General features: G+C 40.7%; 1 protein-coding gene and 1 pseudogene across 2 annotated transcripts in view; both read right to left on the reverse strand.

Moving 5' to 3' along the window:
• The window catches only part of PASD1 (PAS domain containing repressor 1), a 190,513-nt gene that overhangs the window by 7,303 nt on the left and 166,576 nt on the right, over positions 1–16,634 (reverse strand). For both annotated transcript variants that reach the window (XM_027608410.1, XM_027608411.1), the window contains 3 exons: positions 7,223–7,292; positions 2,808–2,934; positions 749–975 (listed from right to left, as the gene is read on the reverse strand). In XM_027608410.1, coding sequence (XP_027464211.1) covers positions 749–975; positions 2,808–2,934; positions 7,223–7,292 — 424 coding nt within the window. The remainder of the gene's footprint in view (positions 1–748; positions 976–2,807; positions 2,935–7,222; positions 7,293–16,634) is intronic.
• LOC113931190 lies at positions 12,537–14,696 on the reverse strand (annotated as a pseudogene).

The following is a 16,634-nucleotide window of genomic DNA, read 5'->3' on the forward strand; positions in this document are numbered from 1 at the left end:
GCCAAACTCAAACAACTGTCTTCTAGCCCTCAGTTCTTCTCAGAAGAGGGAGTGACTCATCTTAGGCTTTGTAATTAATGAGCACGATTCCACGTAACAGACCATAAACTCATTATCTTGCCTGCCAATCCTGATTTTAATAATCCTGCTATTATAAAAGATGATTGCCCAAATCTGTGATTATGTACACAAATTTGAGGATAGAAGAGCAACAGAGTAGTAAATCCAACTGCACTGATTTGGCCTCGGACCATACACCGGTGCTGCCATTTGAAGGTTGGATACAATTAACATTCTGAAAGGCATGCTTCTATCTAATAAACATTCCATTTGGAGAAACCTAGCTCGTGGTGGGGAGGTGTTGGTGTGGTAGGCAGGAAAGTCATCTTCCCCTGAGAGGGTTAGCTTCCCCTCCCAGGTGATAAGGAACACAGCTCTTAAAAAATACTGCTTTTCCTTAGTAGATAAGCTTCCTATTTGGCCCAAACTTTCTCTCCAACCCAAAATGTCTTTGCATATTTTACATTAAGAGGAGAACCGAGATTTCGTCTTACTTAAAGAACCTCCAACCTCCCTGTTTGCTAGGGTCCACTGGATTCTCAGCTGCATCTGAAAATCCAGTATGACAGAAATAGTGATAAAAATAGGATGCTTTCTGCAAAGTGAACCTGAACACAAGAGTGGAAATTCAGGCCTTTGCAGGGTTAGTGGTCCAGACAAATATGTGGAGCAAGACTCCCAGAGGTACCTCATCACTGATGCCAGCAGCCGCATTGGAAGGTGAGCGGGCCTCCTCCTCCACTTCCTCCACCTGCTCCACCTGCTCCACCTCGTCCTCTTCATCTCTTTGTTCCACCTTGCCCATCTCGCCCATCTGGTCTACCTCTTCCATCTCATCCATTTGTTGCACTTCATCCACATCATACACCTGCTCCACGTCCGGTTTGAAATCAAAGCTCTGCGAAGATGATGTAGCTGAAGAAAGCACAGTGGAATGCATGACCAAGAAAGCAGAAGTACCAACATTATCAAAGAGATTTGCAGATTTCTCTTTATTTCCTTTTGAAGTCACAAAAACAGGAGCGTCCAGTTTTATTCCATGTTAAGGATTAGATATGCCAGGTACCAAGAGTAATTCAGAACATTCCTTAAAATTGTGTTTATGTTTCAAAATAAAGAAAAAGGAAGGAGTGTCTGACTTTACCTCCACCCACCCAAGCACAAGTGGGTAGGTACCCAAACCATTCGTGTTGAGTGTTTTTTTATTATAAAATTCTTCTGGCCGTGCTTCTGGAAATTTGGCACCTTCCAACTGATAATACCAAATCAAACCTAATCATAAATCACTTCCAAAAAAGTAGGTTCCCCAGAATGTGGGGATCTCTGGAGTGCTTAAAGTGCTGGTGGAGGTGTTGAGAAATGACTCTCCTTCAAAAAAGCAACGTGGAGAACATTATTTGAAGAACGCAAAAGGGCAGAGTCATTTTGGAAAACAGTTTGGCAGTTTCTTTCACACACGCTTCCCATATGACCCAGCTGTCCCGCTCCCAGGAATTTAAACCAAGTCAATTAAACGTTTGTACCCACATAAAAAAACCTCTATGCAAATGGTTATAGCAGCTTTATATATAATCCCTGAAAAAAACACCGAAACAACCCAGATGTCCTTCTGCAGATCAATTGGTTTTTAAGCAAATAACTGGTACATGCATAAGGTGCAGTACTACTAAGCAAGGAAAGAGGACTGAACCGCTGATTCACACAACATGGATGAATCTTGAATGCATTTTGTTAACAACAAGCCAGACCAAAAAATGAGAGACTATGTGATTCCACTTACATGACATTCTGGAAAAAGGAAACCAGAGACGGAATACAGACCAATGGTTGCCAGAGGATGAGGGACAGAGTTGGAGTTCAAAGACACAACACAAAGGAATCTGGGGATGACAGAATTGTTTTGCCTGGTACTGTGGTGGCAGATACAGGACTCTTTGCCTTTGTCAAACCCACAGAAATGTACATCCCAAGGAGTGAAGTTTACTGTGTGCAAATTCAAAATTAAGTTTGTTCTTCTATGTTTCAGAAATCACAATCATGGGTTCACGGATTCCCCCTCCCCAAATCAATTGTTTTGAAAAGATTTTTTAAACAAAGTTTGAGACTGACAACAATAATGTAAGAGTTGTTAGCTAGAATATTAAAAAAAAATAGAGGTATTAGTTCCATATATGAAGATTCCACAATACAAAGACTCTATGCTAAGGTCAGCGAATCAGAGGACAGGGTCTGCATTACGCATCCGGCACCGCTTCAAGTTTTGTGTTTTTTATACAATTATATTTATGACATGTCCTTAATATTGAAGATCATGTAATAAGTACCACTGTTTCTGAGATACTACCCTTTTTGGCCTTTACCAAAAATTCTTCTTATAGTACGGTTCTTTTAAAGACAAGGGGTTTCTTTGGACTGCAACCACTATGGCACAGCAGTGAAGACTGCATGAGGACAAAGAGATAAGAGGCTACTCCTCCAAGGGCTGAGATCTAGCACCAATCTTTAGAAGATTAAATTTTAATGGGACAGAATAATACCATTCCCAAGCACTTGAACCATTGATGAGATATTTACTTTCCTCGCTCTCAAATCATCTCAAAAAACTTACAGAGGATGAAGAAAGTTCACTCTCGTGATTTCACACCATTATGAACAGAACATTCTCATCCTCTGAAAAAACAAGAACTACCCTGTGGGCCACCGTTTTTCTTCCGACAATCCCTAACCACATGTCCACATGTACCTACCTGGAGATGCTGGTGAGCTTTCCAGGGACGATGTGCTGGAATCATAATATATATCAGACTCTATCCCATTTACATGAACAGATTCTTGGGGGCCATACGGCTCGACCGTTAGAATATCAGCTTGATCCTGGGAATTTCCAAAAGAGGAGAAGATGACATTTCAATTTGGAGACAGATATATAAACAACAGGAAACACGGGCAGAACACAAACTTGGATGCATGTCACATCACAATTCCCAACACTGCTTCTATCAACTGAATACCTAAACAAAACCATCATGAAACACGTCTTTGAAAAATATTACTGGAAGGTAATAACAAGCAGAGATTATGGGTGCCACATGCTATACTCTGGCAAAACTGAGAAAATAAACACAATACAGATGCGCTGAAAGCATAAGCATAAGAAAATTGTGTGCCACTCAAAGGCCGTGGCACCAAAAAAAAAAAAAAAAAAAAAAAAAATACACGCCTTTCCCAGGTGTTGGTAAGATGCTGACCCGGCCGTGGGAGAAGGGCACCGCCACCAGAGGGCCTGCACATGCAGCCCGCGCCGAGAGCAAGGAAAGGCCAGATTGGAGGCTGCTTAATGGCCACTTCATGTCTTCAATGCAGGTTAAAGTTGGAAGTATTATTACCAAAAACATCTTTACTATAGTAGCACAGAGATGGAAATGGCCCTGGAGAGCTTCTAGTGCAATCTCCCCCTTTGATAGTGTCAAAGAAGACAAGGTCACACAGCAGTGCAGGAGCAGAGCGAGAGAGAGTCCAAGGACTTCAAACCCAGCGCTCTCTTCCCTAACCCCGGTGCCTCAACTGAAGCCACCTGCTGCTTTAAATTGTACACATCATATTGTGAGTTTAGTGATCCACTTCTACTTCCTTAACGACTGGATCCCTTTTGAAAAGTCTGCAGCTCCCTGCTCATATGAAATATAAGTACCTGGTTTAGCACTGGAATCTTTTACATCTCTGCTAAAAATTTTAGTGCTTGGGCTGTGTTTTGTTTTGTTTTGTTTTGTTTTCAGACTGGATTAAGACACAGACCCATGCCAATTTTTCTACAAGGAACCTGTTTGTCGGAACACACTGGCCCAGATCAAATCCCAGCATTTTAACTTCAGGAAACTGCACAACCTCCCTGTTCAAGTGCACTGTGTTTTGTACTCCTGAAAATAAGCGGTATGTTGCTGGGGATGTGCCAATCTTTTCATTATTGAGAAAGATATTCCTTCTGCTTTTTATCATAGTCATATATCAACTTAATCTATAGCTCCTTGCTTCCTGGATGAGTTTCGATAGAAACGTGTATACTCGGGTATTGAATAAGATGTCCATTTTTGTGTGTTCATATATTTTATTTAGCCTATCAACATAAATTCACTAAGCTTAAATAAACTTAAAATGACAGAATCATGTGTGCCAATGGTAACTGGCTTGGAACAAAAACAAAGCGAAGAAACTATTTCAGAAGCAAAAAGATACCAGTGAAGGGGAGCAGATTTACAACCTGGAAACTCATTATGTAGTAAAAGCTGTGGCAACTGTAGGGCTCATCTGATTGTTTCCCATCTCTTAAGAGTCCCTGGTCCCTTGTTGCCCTATGACCAACCGTTTTCTTGAAAACTATTATTTCATACATTTTGTCGTCAGGGGCAGGAAAGTTAAATCTGGTCCTAGTCACTCCACCTTGATTAGAAGCAGAAATTTCTCAATTCCATGAAATATTATACAGTTACTGAAATGATTAAAATTGGTAGACTGAGACAGAATGGGAATAAGCAAAATTAAATAGCAATTGTGCCATAGTGGTGGGACTATGGGTGTCTTTAAAAAAAAGTTCCTTTACATGTTATAATTACTTAGGTTTTATACGTTTATGAAGTGAGAATTTCTAAGTCCCGCTTTCCTCAAGACACACTAAATTGAAGGACTCTGGATTGTTCACACATTACACACTACAGATCCTAAGTGAGTATTTGTTGACTGATGAAGTCAGGCTGTCAGCAGCATAGATGCTAGACTGATGGCCAGAGTTCTATGGATGTCTTGGCCTCTTTTCCTAGCATAACTGCAATTAGTTTGTGTGTAAACAGAACACTGCTCTGTTTAAATTAGCCTTTTTCTACCTAATTTCATCCATTTCATACTTTCTTGAACAGAATGTTAGGCTAAGCAGATGTACTGTCTTCAGGAAGCTTCATCTACAAACAAGTAGCTTGTTACCCTTGAAGCTTCTTCTGACTGGTCTAAGAAGTAAATTCACATCAGACAGATTAACAGGAGAAAATCAAACATGGATACCTCCTGTATCATGGGAGAGATCCAGGAAATCTAAGAGACTCCCCAAGGTGGCCGAAGCCATCACCTTAAATACCATCTCCAGCTAAAGACAGAAGAAGATACTGGGACTGGGGGAGTCAGTTATGGGAGGTGGCAAGGAGAAGCGGATTAATAAGGGTAAGTCTTCCTCCTCTTTCTGACACAGAGAGGGAGACACCCTTAACAAAGGGAGATTGCCCTTATAAATTTAAATGTCTCTCACAAAAGTTTAACTTCTACTCAGTCTTTTGAGCTTCTCCTGTGTTTGCACTTTCTTAAAAATATTCAGCTTAAAATAATCTTTACTCCAGAGACATATTTTAGGGTGGTAAATTCTGCTCCCCTACAATGAGCAATAGTTGGAAAATGCAATACAAAATGCACTTTGTATTTAAAACATAGGTGTATAGGAGATCCTTTCAGACAAAATCACATGCAGGCCTGAAAACCAAAGTGCGAGTCCACCCACCTAGCCTATATCTATACTGTTCTTGGGATCTCTCATCTTACATTTGAAGAGTGCTATAAAAATAACAGTGTTGTAACATACAATAGTCCTCTGTGCATCTAATATTTATGAGCACCTAATGTGTGTGGCAAACCTTGTCCAAGATATTTGGGGATAGGCCGATGAACAAGACAGCCCCTGTCCTCACAGAAGCTTTGTTCTATTGCAGGAACACAGAAAATGCACCGATAAATGAGGTTACATCCAGATGAGAGAGCCTGGCAGATGACCACTCCCCTTTTACTGACGGGAAACAGAGGCTCTCCATCAGCAAATAACTTTTCCTAGGTCACAAAACTGGTAAATGGCCGAATCAGGAATTGACCCTTATCTTTTGACGTCTAGGGCCATCTTTCTCTCTGCAGGACCACCACCACGGCAGCTGGGTCACAGGCACCCAGGGAGTGGCAGGTAAGGTGGAACACCATCCACAGGGAAGGCTTTCTGGGAGGCTTTTTCTGTTCTATGCCTTTTTTTTTTGCACTTTGATCTTCTCTCCCAGACTGGAGTTTCAGATCGCTGAACGCAGATCCAGATTTCATATTTCTATTAATGTGCATCCCTCTAAGATTCTCTCTAGTGATGTCTGGTGAATGGATAAATTGATGATACATTCAGTGGCTTAGGAAAAGGATGGGGACAATCTAGGCTAATTAGGGGCTGGGTTCTGCCCATGAAGGGATGGTGCCAGCTCATGAGTCTACCCCACATTAGCCTACTGTAGCAGGCATATCAATAAACTTTCTTTTTGAAATGTACTCACAAGTCAAAAAGATCTTGAACAATGGCACAGAGCTCAGCTTAATTTTTAAAAACGTGCTACAAGGACAATTCCAAGTGCTGGGGGCCAAGAGCAGGCTGCCCCAAGATAGGCCACTTTGGCATGAAGATTATTTTGAGTTAAAAAAGCAATCAAAACCCAGCAGATTCAGGAAAAACACTTTGCCTGCCCAACAACTGCCTAAAAGAATTTAGATCGAGGCCCTGCTCCAGGAAGAGAGCCATCACCATATACCATTATACCATGAACTAGGGATGGTGGACAGGGAGGAACTTAGCAATGCCTGTTTGATCAAAGTCCTGTGTCCCATTGTTTCTGAGTGGCCCCGCAAACATTTGTTTACCAAACATTTACTCTTTCTCATTCTTCCTGAGGATTGCGTTCCTTCCCTTTGAAATCCCAGACCCCTACCTCCCTTTCCCTCGTTCAGAATGACATACATACCTCATTCTGCTTGACTTCTTTAAAATTTCCATGCCTGTGTGGGTTCCCTCCATGTATGCTATTAAATTTGATTTTCTCCCATTAATCTGTCTCATGTCGATTTGATTCTTAGTCAGGCTAGAAGGACCTTGAAAGGGTCAGGACATTTTTGCTCCCCAACACAAGCATGGCTGTTGCCCGCTCCCAATAAGAAATGGTTACAAAATGGCAGCTGTGGAACACAGCTCAAGTGCTATGCCCAGATGGGATACTTCTCCAGATTAAAACCTTTTTCTGTTGGCAACACACGTTAACTGAAGAATCAACATTACAGGGAGAAGGATCCATCCGTTTACCCTATGACTCTCTTATGTACATACATCTGAGGCAGCATCAGCAGATTCAGGATGCAGCAATTCCATTCTAGAAAATTTTTTCTGGTCCTGGCTTCTATAAAGAGATGAAAAGAGAAATGGTAAGCTCATCTCACTTGCCATTTAAATCTAAATTTTCTATTGTACAGTAAAAATAAGGTTTAAATAAGAACAAATATTTGAGGGGTGCCTGGGTGGCTCAGTCATTAAGCGTCTGTCTTCAGCTCAGGTCATGATCCCGGGGTCCTGGGATCGAGCCCCACGTCGTCAGGCGCTGCTTCTCCCTCTCCTCCCTGCTTATGCTCTCTGTCACTATCTCTGTCTCTCTCTCTCAGATAAATAAAATCTTTAAAAAAAACAAATATTTATTTTTCTTAATACATCACATCAATCTTGGAGGTGCTGCTATTCCGACAGAGAAAGTTGTTCTACACCATGTCTATAAAGTAAATCATCTGGACCCTCATTAGAATGAAGTTTGCCACAGGTCTCAATGCCTCTGGTTAAAAGTGGTGAGCAAAGCAAGCTTAAAAAAAAACACACACACAAAAAAAACCAAGGCATATGAGTGAATCTTCTTAATTTTTAAACCAACTGCATTTACAAAAAAAAAAAAAAATGCCTTCAGGCCAAATTTAATTTTGTTTCCTGTTATTAGAAAAACTCTCTATTCTTTGGCTCATTAACAATTCATTTCTATCAAAATTAGAATTTTGTTGCCCAAGGTGAGAACCCAGCTTCCTGGCTCTGGAGTCTAAGTACTAGCTTCTTCTTTTCACCAAATGAGTGGAAGGTGAGAGAGAACTTGGGGGGAGAGAATATGAATGAATGAGAATCTTGGTTTTAATACTGGAATTACTTTTTAAGCCTTAAAATATTCCTGAAGATCTGTTATGGAAATGTATTTTGTTTTCAGGAGTTTTTCTTTTGCAGGCCAAGGCCAAACAGTGAAAAGCCCCCTCACTCCACAAAATGAGAAACTGGAGTCTGATAACAGATATGATAAAAAGCAAGTCCTTAGAACTGCAACACAGTGACAAAATGGTATCTGTGAAACCCTCCCAATTCATTCAGAAAACACAAAACAGAATAACTGGATTACTCTGAAAGGTTTCAAAAAGTCAATACTGATATGATCGTGAGAAATTTTCCATTCGGTATTTCACAGGACCCAGCCAAAACATCAATTTTACTTACATCATTTTTTAAAGATTTATTTATTTGGGAGAGAGGGGGGGTGGGGGCAGAGAGGTAGAGAATTTCAAGCACACTCCCCACGGCCCTGGGACCTGATGTAGGGCTCAATCTCATGATGCCAAGATCATGACCCAAGCCAAAATCGTGAGACTGAGCCACTCAGGTGCCCCTTACATCATTTATTTTTAATGGTAGAAAACCAAGAAGGCTTTGAAAAAATATATTTTGGTTATCAAAATATATAACATTTAGGAAGTAGTGATTTAAATTGCATAAAACAACTACTTAATGAGTAAATTCAGTCATTTGTGTATATGATGGGGCTATAAAATGTCTACTACGTATTTCTTAATGGTTCAACTTTCAGCATCAAATAACATAAACAGCGTTACTTACAAATTTGCCCTGACATCATTTAAAAATAAAATTCCTGAAAGATTATCATCTATATTTTTAATTTTTTTCAGTGTTTGACTACAAGCCAGTTTTAGTCTAACATAATGTTTTCTTACTAAGTGTTGGTACTTCTTCAAGGTTGTTCTTCACTTTTCTGTTCTTTCTTTATATCATCTCCTTGCAGACTGCATTTTGTCCCTTGGCTTCAACTAGGGGCATCTCTGACATCTCTATCTCAAGACTTCTCCCTGGGCTGCAGACCCAAATATCCAACTGCCTTCAGGACATGCAGTCTCTTGGGATGACTGACTAATGTTAGTCTGGATGCCTAACTCCAGATGGTCCAATGTGACCCCTCCTTCCTCTTCCTCATTCTCCTCCTTCTTCAGTGTCTCCTCTATTGGTGATGAGTGCCACCCTCCACCCAGTCACTCCAGACTACAACCTCCAAGTCATCTTTGACTCTTCACTCTTTCTCCACTCTCTTCGGTATGAAAGTTTGTTACTTTCTGTCCACCTTTTCTACTTGGTGAATTTCCTGAAGGCAGTGCACATGCACTGAACCTCTTGTACCCCCAGCACCTAGCACAATGCAGAGCACATATTAGGTGCTCCATGAACATTTGCTGAGTGAATAAAGGAATAAACAATCTGACCAACCAGCTCAGTTGAAATATTTGCACATTCCTCCCTCACCCCAGGTCTGCTTGGCTTGACACAATTATTTTCAAAAACAAACTGAGGCTTCTATCTGTTCCTTAAGAGCAATTAAATGTCACTATATTGGCTTCTAAACAGTAAATATCTTTATACCTGAGATAAACAGCATGTGAACAAGTATATTGCTGCACTGTCCAATATGGCAGCCATTCACCACATGTGGCTACATTAAAACCAAAATTAAAGGAAATTTCACATTTATTTCTTCAGTCACAACAGCCTCATTTCACGTGTGGTAGCTACATGCGGCTATGGTGTTAGAGCAGATTAAAGAGCATCATTGTCATCACAAAAGGTTCTATTGGACAGTGCTGTATCAAAGGATGCAATGAGTTTTACTGAACAAGACACTGACTTTGACAACAAAACACTATGAGGTGATGAGGATCTGCTTTAAATCCACTGCTTGGATATCAAGAACGTAATAGTTTTCCAGATTCTTCCATGAATTTATACTTCATGCTTCTCTAGACATCAATATAGATGGCAAACTTCTGACTTGTAATCAGAATGCAAAACAAAATAAGCACATACATGCTAAAAAAGAAAAGCATTAAAGAGTATTTCATACCCAACTAGTCTGTACATGTAAATAATTAATTCAGGCTCAGGACAGGAGACGTAATGGAGGGTTTGCAACCACAAACATTGCTGCCCTTTGGTTAGGAACAGACAGAAACAGAACTTTCCCTTTCTAAATCGCATCAGTTAATTTTCAAAAAGAAAGAAAATGATCAAAGAACACTTTGTTAGCTGTATTTACATGGAAAGAACACCTTCTAATTTTACTAAGAAAAGTACCTGTCTCATTATGTAAAACCTCAAAATGTTACTCTTAAATCGAGCCCTTAATGTTTCTTGCTCTCTCTCTATTTTACATCTTTGCCAAGGTTTGATATTCATTGGTAAAGCACTCAATGCTGCTGAATTACTTTAATGGAAGGTTGTTCTTGGCTCAAAAAAACCCATCTACTTATACTTGCTATGTACATGAAACTGTAAATATGAAAAAGATATCCAATGAATACTGTCCTTTCATACATCAATGCAGTATAAACTAAGGTGTTGTTTTGAACTGTTGTGGCAGTAAATATAATCTTAAATGTCTCTCCTTGTTTAACTTAACAGCTGAGATGATCTTATCTAAAGCCAGGTTTCCCTTCTTGGTCACAGGTTGTGACCAAAGTTTAAGAAACTAATTTTCAAGATTACTCTAACCAAAGCTAGTCCATAGGCTCACAGGAGAAACCCGCTACCAACTCCCTGTCTGAAATGGGAAACCTTAGGTCAAGACCCAACCGCATCATTTCCTCCAGGCCCCACTGCATCTCAGCCATCCTTGACAACCGGATTGGTACTAGCATCTCCAGAGCCTACCTCTCCCCAAGTCACTATTCTCCTAAGTGGTCCCCTAGGGATAATGCCTGGAACAGCCTCCTATTTTTCCCATTCCCCAATTTTCACCATTGTGTCCAGCATTCCAGAGCTGCCAAAGGAAGTTGGACAGAATTTGAGGTCGCACAGACTTGGGCTCAAACTTCAGCCCTGACACTTCTTAGCTATGAGCCTTAGAGCAAGTCCTTTAGCTTCCCTGAGCCCCAGCTTCTGAATGTTTAAAGTGAGACTCATAATATGTACCTTGCAGCATTCTTGTAAAGATGAAATAATGTTTGGACAAAGTGCTTTGTAATCTGTACAGTCCAACATGATCATCTCAAATGCCCTCATTAGTCATTCTCCCTTTGATTGCTCCATTCCTCTAAGTTCTTCTCCACTTAAATATATGATTTGGGATGTATAAGACTATAATTTGCTCTAAAATGGCTCTTTTGTGATTTTAATTCTCTCTCCTAGAAAATGTGTTCCACAAAGATGAGTTCTGCATATGCTACCATTGCTCTATTCCTTCAGAGCCAGCAAGCAGACTCTCCAGGGTTAAGATAAGCAGACTGGGGATCAAGAGGTGCTATTGCTGTAGATCACCCAGATGGTTACTCCTCTGGGCGAGGGTTGGGGGAGGAAGAGAGGTGTTGTGTTGTATGGCTATATGTAGGTGTGCATAGAATGCACACTTGTAAAGAGCCCCTGGATCAATGTACAAATTGATCCCTACTAATACAAAATATCTACCCTGCCTTTTAAATATTTCTTCTCTTTCACTGTAACACCTTTTAGTAAATAAATTATTGGAGAATGTCATCTTAATAGACTTACATTATTTGAAGATGAAATTAGTTTATTTGGGGGAAACTTACTGAAAGGCAGATAGGCAAAGGGGATGATTTTGATCAGTTCAGGACATCAGTAATTTGAAGTGAGTTCCCCATCACCACCCTCAGTTCTAAGGCAACTGTTAACTAACCTTACTCCATACCTCACCTCTAACTGGCAGGGGAAACACTATTATTTACTGAGTTCCTACCAGGTAGTAGGTATCTTACACATATTACCTCTTTGGATCCTAAAATAACTCAATGGCATGTGTTCTATTATCATCCCCACTTTACAGATGAGGGAGACAAGGCTCCACAAGGTGAATAATATATAAGGTCATAACAAATAACAAAGTCTGAATATAAACCCAGTCTGCCAACTCCTTATACTAGTGAGGGTAATAGTTACATCATCACCATGAGGGTGGAAAGGAGCAATTTGCCATCCTGAAATATGCCTCTTTGTCACAGGGATTATCTTGAGCTGGTTATTCTTTTTTTTCCCTTTTTTTAAGAATGTGAATAGCACCAGCTGCACTGCAGCCTTGATTTATTTTTGAGTAGGGACAAGAAGGGGGATAAACTGGTAAGAGGTGCATAAAGAAATGAAAACAAAACAAAACTCCCCACATGTGGTGCCTGCATGCACGCGCGCGCGCGCGCGCACACACACACACACACACACACACACACACACACACACACACACAGCTGTGTGGACTACACCAGTGCAGCACTGGACTCCAAGATGCAAGGAATTCCAAGTTCTCAGGATCTTGAAAAATCCACTGCTTCTACCAGCTCAGAAGAGAAGCCCTGCCTAACATCATGAAATAAACCTGACTGCTTCTACAGGATGCAAGAGAAGCAAAGAAGACCTTGACCTTGTGTTCACATAAGAATTTTAGTCTTTGAGCACTTTTGTGCATAAACACACCATCCAAGTGACCAGTTTCCACAGAATGGAGCTCTATGGCCTTTTCTCCCCAGCCCAACGTCTGACTGGATTGCATATATACTACAGATATTGGCACCTCTCCCCACTTCAGAACCACATCCTTGGGGATACTTCCATAGGTATTCACATAAACCCCTTCATCTTCATAGCACACCAGAAGCTCCATGCCATCTGTGTTGAGGAGGATGATGACTGCATGGGGTTTGATGCTATACTGGATCACAGAGTGCGGGTTCTTTCTTATGTGTGTTGATAGATAAATGTCATAGACCAATCCTGAATCCACATCAACAGCATGGAATCCAGCACAGGATCAATAGATCACTTTCAACCTCTGGCCTTCCTCAACAATGAGATCCACCAGTAATGGCTTATGTACCAATTCTCCAAATGACTTAAAGCCTATAAACTTGTGATATAGCTTGGGTGCCCATGCATAGACCTTCACAGAACTCTGCAGTTACCAGAAATTTGAATCTTTCATATTTTACAACTTTATAGAGTACACATCCTTCCAAGTCTCCCACAGTTGTCCATCCCTGCTTCTTCTCAACTTCTGGATCATTGTGAAGTATTTTATTTCTTAGCCAGGACCAAGAGTAGACACATAACTTATCCTTTTTGCCAGATATTGTCAGCAAGACATTCAAGCCTTCAAGGGCATCCATTTGCTGAAATCATCTTCGGTTAATCAGAGGATATACCTTCCCTTGGCCACTTCTGTTAAGCAGCATCAGGCCACTCTCTGTCCCCATTAACAAATTCACTCCCCTTAAAGCAGCACACAGAATCTCAGGGTTAAATTTCATCTTATATTTACGAATCTCTGGGGTGTCACTCTGTGGTCTAGTGTTCATGGGATTCACACTGACCGCTGAACCCTTCCGGGTAGAATCTTGCTTTATGGCTTCTGGTCTTATTCCATCACAGGAAAATCCCACCACAGAAGTCACTGTTGTCCCACTAGATGGAGAAATCTATAATAATCTGGGGTCTATAAAAGGTATAAAGGGGAGGAAGATTTGTGTTTCTGGAGCGTGTTACTAGCAGACTGAGCCTGGTGGATGATAAGAGTGCCCTCCTTGGCTGAAGTCATGGCTGGTTCACTTTCTACATCATCATGGACAATCATAGTTTTCACGGATTCTGTTTCACCATTGCTCAAATTCAGAGATGTTGCTGCTCTGGTGTCCTCAGGTCCAGAGGTGGGTTCCTCAGCCCCTTCTTGTTCTACACCATCATCTTCCTCATCTGTTGTCCCTGACTCCTCACTGGATGAGCAGTCATCTGTCACTTTGTGTGGGGGTCACCCATCTTCCACTGCTGAAAGCTCTATGGCCAATGCAGTCGAATCAGCAGGCTTGAGAGGTCTAAAAAGTTCTTTCTTCTCTTCAAGTTTTTTTCACTGCATTTCCGAGGCACTGAGGTGGAGAGCCTTCAGATTTGGATGACAATCTCACTCTGAAGCACTCCCCCGGGCCATTCTGAGACCCAGGGTAGAACACAGACTGGGATCCTGAGTTGCTGGACCCCAAGGAACTGCCACTACCAGGCCTGGGCACCAGCTTCTCCACTGTCTCCCATAGCAGCCTGGGCTCAATACTGCTGGTGGAGTTTCTTTGACCTGCTTGGCTATTTCGCTGTCCACTGCCTTTCAGTGGAGAATCCCAATGGGACAGAACAGAGGAATAAGACATTGTCCTCACAGGAACCTTGTGACTCAGCTGGGTCTCTACAGGGCAGGATCCATAGACTTGGAGTTGTCACTGGAAAAAGACTGTTCTGGAAGGCACAGGTGGCTCTAATACTCTGCTGTCTGCTTAGACTGGGCATCAGGGAAGCTGTGGTTAGTTTTCTTAAATCTATCATCCACCTCTCGAACTCTATCAGCAGTGAGCTGGTTGGTTTTTCTTAAGAAACACAGGTCAAGCTCTGAAAACTGAGGAGAAGTTACCTTTTTGTAAGAGAAATTTACATTTATTAGGGAAATCTCCATTTATAAGTGTATCTCCCTCTCTAGAAACGCTTATCAATAGCGAAGGCAATGACCTAAATCCACACAACCACCATACCCTTGTTTACTGTGCTTTTCCTGATAGCCTCCATAACTGACCTTCTCCCCACGCCCAACATCTTTTTAGCTGGGGATGACTTTTAAGGTAGTGGCTTGGGCCATTTCAGGGAGTTAATCTGTCTTTTATAACAGGACATCTCAGCCAAGAACCTGGAAAGGGAGGAGAACTTATTTTTCCTCCTCTACAAGGGAGTAGTAGAAATGAGATAATCTTTAGTTTTGTTCAATTCAAGCTGGAAATGTCTTGATTTTGCCATGCCACATGTTCAGTATGACTTTGTTTTTATTATTATAGCATGTATGTCCTGTAAATTAATCGACCACATGTTAAAACCAGTTCCATTCCTTAACAGGTCACACCTCAAGCTAACCTACACACATCTTTCACAGAATGAACCACCAATGAGTATGTGTTTTTACCAACTCTGCCAAATAGTCTGTACAGACTACCCTGCTCTCCATTCTTTCCAGAAAGGATATAAACTTGCCCCACTTCTGGCTCCTTCTTAGCTTCACTTTTGGGAAGCCTCTGCTTTCTAGGATGGAAGCAGACTGATTCACCAAGTCAATTTATTAACATCAAATTTGCCAAAAGCCAACTTGCCAATAGACCATTTGGCTAAATGACCAATAAATCAAAGGATCTATTTGCCAAATTCGTTGGATATACGGATTTACCAAAAACATGTTTCTTCAAATTATTCATAAAATTTACAGTGCAATGGACGGGCAGAGCTCAAGACTGGAGTAGGAAGTAAGGATTTCAGAGTTCTGGGACCTTCAGGCACCAACTTGGCTCCTGATCCCCTTCTCTCATGGACACAAATTTTCCTCTCTTGTTGCCTGCTCCATCCAGGTGCAGCAGTAGGGAACTGGGGTACAGACACATGGAACTGTCCTTAAAATGCTAATAGAAAAACTCACCAAGGAAAATATTCCAGGTACCTTCAAAAACTGTTGAAACCTCTCAATCTACTCTAAATCACTGAACTTTGACACTTAAAAGATACATGTTTTGGGAAAATTGGTAAACTTGGTAAATGAATCTGTGGTGATAAAATCTGAAAACATGCTAGATCATTGAAAAAAAAAACAGAAAATGAATTCTTGACAAGATTAATACCACACTAAAATAACCTAAAATTCTTTCATATGAAATCCTAGAATAAATACTGTTGTTTATTCACTGAATGGTAAACTTTCTGTGACTTTTAACTTCTAACAAGTGGAACACCCCTTAAAATGCTGATAACAAGAATATATCCACTGACTATATTTAAGAATGTAGCCACTGTATATGATCAAGAATAACATATTCATATGAAGAGATATAAATTATTTTAATATATAAGGGGTCCATGGGGTGTCTGGCTAGCTCAGCCAGTGGAACATGTGACTCTTAATCTCAGGGTCGTGAATTCGAGCCCCACAATGCGTGTGGAGGTTACTTAAAAATAATATATATTCCAAACTACAGCCTGTGAGTCAAAATTGGAAGCTGCCCATTTTCATATGCGGTAGGAGTGATTTTTGCTCTTTTAAAGAGTTGTAAAACAAGCAAAGAATATGCTATAGAGAATTTATATAGCCTGTAAAGCCTAAAATATTTACTATCTGGTCCTTTTCAGAAAACTGTTTATCATCAACCCTTGGAATATATTCAAAAAGCTTATTTCTTAAGCCATGCTTTTTGATGAATCAATACATTTGGGTAATCTTTGTAAACTGGACATTCGACAGATAGGCTTTGAATGAACTGATTTTTGGCAATTTCGCCACTGAACAAATTGATCATTTGGCAGAAAGCTTTCCAAGAATTTGTTTCTGGTGAATTCACCTGGAGCTTATCATGACTTCTCT

This window comes from Zalophus californianus, chromosome X (genome assembly GCF_009762305.2).
Source record: "Zalophus californianus isolate mZalCal1 chromosome X, mZalCal1.pri.v2, whole genome shotgun sequence".
NCBI lineage: Eukaryota > Metazoa > Chordata > Mammalia > Carnivora > Otariidae > Zalophus > Zalophus californianus.